Source organism: Echinops telfairi, unplaced genomic scaffold, assembly GCF_000313985.2.
Source record: "Echinops telfairi isolate 266 unplaced genomic scaffold, ASM31398v2 ScPeMD7_7459;HRSCAF=8497, whole genome shotgun sequence".
NCBI lineage: Eukaryota > Metazoa > Chordata > Mammalia > Afrosoricida > Tenrecidae > Echinops > Echinops telfairi.
The window spans coordinates 1068648-1071860 of NW_022111359.1; the positions used below are offsets into that span (position 1 = coordinate 1068648).

The 3213-nt window shown below is 61.4% G+C and overlaps 1 protein-coding gene across 2 annotated transcripts; it reads left to right on the forward strand.

The window, feature by feature from the left end:
• Positions 1-267: 267 nt before the first annotated feature.
• On the forward strand, positions 268-3207 carry PLPP2 (phospholipid phosphatase 2). Of its 2 annotated transcripts, XM_045300148.1 has the most exons (6): positions 301-426; positions 567-844; positions 1317-1374; positions 1459-1635; positions 1966-2168; positions 2527-3207. In XM_045300148.1, exons 1-5 carry the CDS (start codon positions 391-393, stop codon positions 2140-2142), a joined length of 726 nt encoding a protein of 241 aa, XP_045156083.1. In that variant the 5' UTR covers positions 301-390; the 3' UTR covers positions 2143-2168; positions 2527-3207. The 2 variants fall into 2 exon arrangements, with proteins under 2 accessions (XP_004717072.1, XP_045156083.1); XM_004717015.2 differs by lacking the exon at positions 2527-3207 and having other exon boundaries at positions 268-426; positions 1966-2471.
• The last annotated feature ends 6 nt before the right edge of the window (positions 3208-3213 follow it).

The following is a 3213-nucleotide window of genomic DNA, read 5'->3' on the forward strand; positions in this document are numbered from 1 at the left end:
GAGGAATTCCACACATGGGGAGGCTGCGCTTGGTTGGGGGGTGGGGTGAGGGGGGCAGGGTGAGTCAGGAGTATGAGTGGCACAGGGGTCAAGGCCGAGTTGGACACAGGTGTGGGGGCAGAGAGAAGTGAGGGTGGGGTGCACTTGCTGAAGGAGGGACTGTGGGCTGGAGGAGGCGTGGGGGCCTTTGTTGATAGCTGGCTGAGGGTGGGCTAAGGGAGGCCAGGCAGTCTGTGGGCCTGCGGCTGTGACACCGGCCTCCCGTCGCCCCCAGCCTCGCTGCCCTTTACCATCCTGACGCTGGTGAACACCCCGTACGTCCGAGGGTTCTACTGCACCGACGAGTCCATCCAGTACCCGTACCGCCCGGACACCATCACCAATGGGGTCATGGCCGGGGTCACCATTACTGCCACCATCATTCTCGTAAGGCAGAAGGTCCCGGGGTGACTTGGGGGACAGGACTCTATTGGGGATCTGGGGGAGCATTCTGTTCTTCCCTGCTGCCCTGGGGGTACCTGTGGACCAGCCCCTTCCCCAGCCAGGTCCCGATGATCCCTTTGCAGGTCTCCTCCGGGGAGGCCTACCTGGTGTACATCAACCGCCTGTACTCGCGCTCCAACTTCAACAACTACGTGGCTGCCGTGTACAAGGTGCTGGGCACCTTCCTGTTCGGGGCCGCAGTAAGCCAGTCCCTGACCGACCTGGCCAAGTACACGATCGGCCGACTGCGGCCCAGCTTCCTGGCCATCTGCGACCCCGACTGGAGCCGGCTCAACTGCTCCGGGTACGTGCAGCTGGAGAAGGTGTGCAGAGGCAGCCCTGCCAACGTCACGGAGGCCAGGTACGTGCCACTGGGTACTCAGCCAGGTACTCAGCCAACTGTCACCGGGGCCCGGCGGGTGTGGGAGCGTGGACAGCATCATTGGAGCTAGGTGGATGTGTGTGTGTGGGCTGGGGGGAGGGGGCAAGGCCAGTGGCTCTGGGGCTCTGGTGTGGGCAGGGATCCTAGCCACGCTTAGGTCAGACAGCTGTTTGGGGCTCTGTTGCTTTTATGGAGGGTGGACTTTTAACCCGTGGGTTTATGGGACAGAGAAGGTGGGAGAGTATCCTTGACCCCGATGGACGATAGATAACGCGGGGCAGAGAAGGTGAGCTTGCTGGGTGCCAGAGCTCGGCCCGGGTTTGCTGGTGAGGCCTGAATGCCCCCTCATGGCCATCCTTGTGCCTGCTGCCGGCTGGGTTCCCACACAGAGGTCACCCCAATCCCCTACACACACCCCCCCCCACCTGAGCCTGCAATCCCCTGTTCTCAGGTTGTCCTTCTACTCCGGGCACTCCTCCTTCGGCATGTACTGCATGGTGTTCTTGGCGGTGAGTGGGTGCCCCGGGGAGGGCAAGGGGTGAGTCAGGGTCCTCGCTGGGCTGCTGATGCCCTGTCCCCCCGGCCCCACCCAGCTCTATGTGCAGGCCCGGCTGTGCTGGAAGTGGGCGCGGCTGCTGCGGCCCATGCTGCAGTCCCTGCTGGTGGCCTTCGCCCTGTACGTGGGCTACACCCGCATCTCCGACTACAAGCACCACTGGAGTGACGTGCTGGTGGGGCTCCTGCAGGGGGCAGTGGTGGCAGTCCTCACGGTGAGCCTCCCGGGCCCTGCCCCTTCCCCTGGGGCCTCTCCCCTCCCCCTGGCTCTGTCTCTCTGCCCTCACTCCCATCTCGCTGATGTTTCTCCCCAGTGCCCTAGCCCCTACGCACCCATGAGATTTCATCCTGCCCCCGTTTCTCACCCTGACGACCCCAGCCCCCCGCTGCCCCTTCCCACCCCAGAGACCCCCTGGGGCCCCTTGCCCTCCTCTATGCTTGGGACTCTCCCTCCTCGCTGCTCCCATTCCCTGCTCCCTGCCCCCACAGCACCCAGTACCCCTCTCACTCTGCTGCCATGCCCCCCGCCCCTCGCCCACGCCCAGGTGCTCTACATCTCGGATTTCTTCAAAGCTCGGCCCCCGCAGTGCTGCCCAGAGGAGGAGGAGGAGGAGGAGCCGGAGCACAAGCCCAGACTGTCACTGAGCGTCTCCCGCAGCGAGGTTGACCCCCGCAGCGAGGTTGACCGCAACCACTGTGGATACCCCATTTCCTCCTCCTGATGCTGGGGGGCCTGGCCTCATAGGAGGTGGGGGTCCTCACAGGCCTCACTGATGGGCACCCCGCGACTGCTGGTTGGGCCAGGTGGAGGGCCCTGGGGTTGAGGACAGCACAGGGAGTGGGTCACCCCTTCCTGCCCTCGGTGCATAGAACTTGGACTCACTGGGTGCCTGGAGCAAACGTTTGGGGAGCAAACACTTAGGCCCTTTCACCCCTAGGACCCCCGAGTTCCCTAGGGAAGTGAGGGCCAGGGATGGGAACGGATGCTGTTTTTGTAAGCAGGAGCGCGCCCCTGACCTTTTAGTAAAACAGATGATTTGTTTGAAAAGCATTTTTTCTTATTTTAATTTTTTTCTAGACTTCTCAGTGCCTGCTTTGTTCCCCAGGGGTCCTTTGAGGTGGATGCTCCCTTTCTGAGTCCTGTACCCAGTACCCCTGCTCTCAACACCTGAACGGACAGGCCGGAGCCCACCCCTCCCTCCTGGATGCTTCAGCCCCCACTCTTGTACAAGTCCCATGGCTCTGCATTCCTCGCCTTGTTCTTGTTTTTGACCGCCCTTGCTCATCTTCGAAACAGAGTTTAAAGCAAGAATCTTTAAAAGTTTAAAGGAATTGGAGTTTGGCTTGCTCATGCCAGGGGCCTCCTCTCTGTCGCTGCCCCGCTACCTTCACCAAGCATGAGGTCCTTCTCCAGGGACTGGTCCCTCCTGACAATACGTCCAAAGGATGTAAGAAGAAGTCTTGGCATCCTTGCTTCTAAGGAGCACCCTGACTCTCCTTCTAGGACAGGCTTGGTGTGTTTTATTTGGGGGCAGTCCGTAGTACTGGCAACATTTCTTCGCCAGCACCCTAAGTCTCTGGTCTTAATTCAATGTCCAAGCGCCGCCCAGTATCTGAAGGTGGAGCAGCTCCTTGGGCTGGGTCTGTTGCCGAGGGGTGAGTGCCACAAAGTGCTGGAGATGTTCGACTGGAACCTGGAACAAGCGGGCTGCCACCTCGTAGCCTCCTGCGGCCCCACCCACCACAAGCGCTGAGTCAGAGGGCCTTCCGAAGGGATCGCTGGAGCCCATCCA

Bases quoted from the DNA above. Each gene is read 5' to 3' on its own strand.
- PLPP2 (XM_004717015.2), top strand. From the start codon at position 391: ATGGCCGGGGTCACCATTACTGCCACCATCATTCTC. The intron at 427-566 runs GTAAGGCAGAAG...ATCCCTTTGCAG, and splicing joins TTACTGCCACCATCATTCTC to GTCTCCTCCGGGGAGGCCTA. The intron at 1,375-1,458 runs GTGAGTGGGTGC...GGCCCCACCCAG, and splicing joins ACTGCATGGTGTTCTTGGCG to CTCTATGTGCAGGCCCGGCT.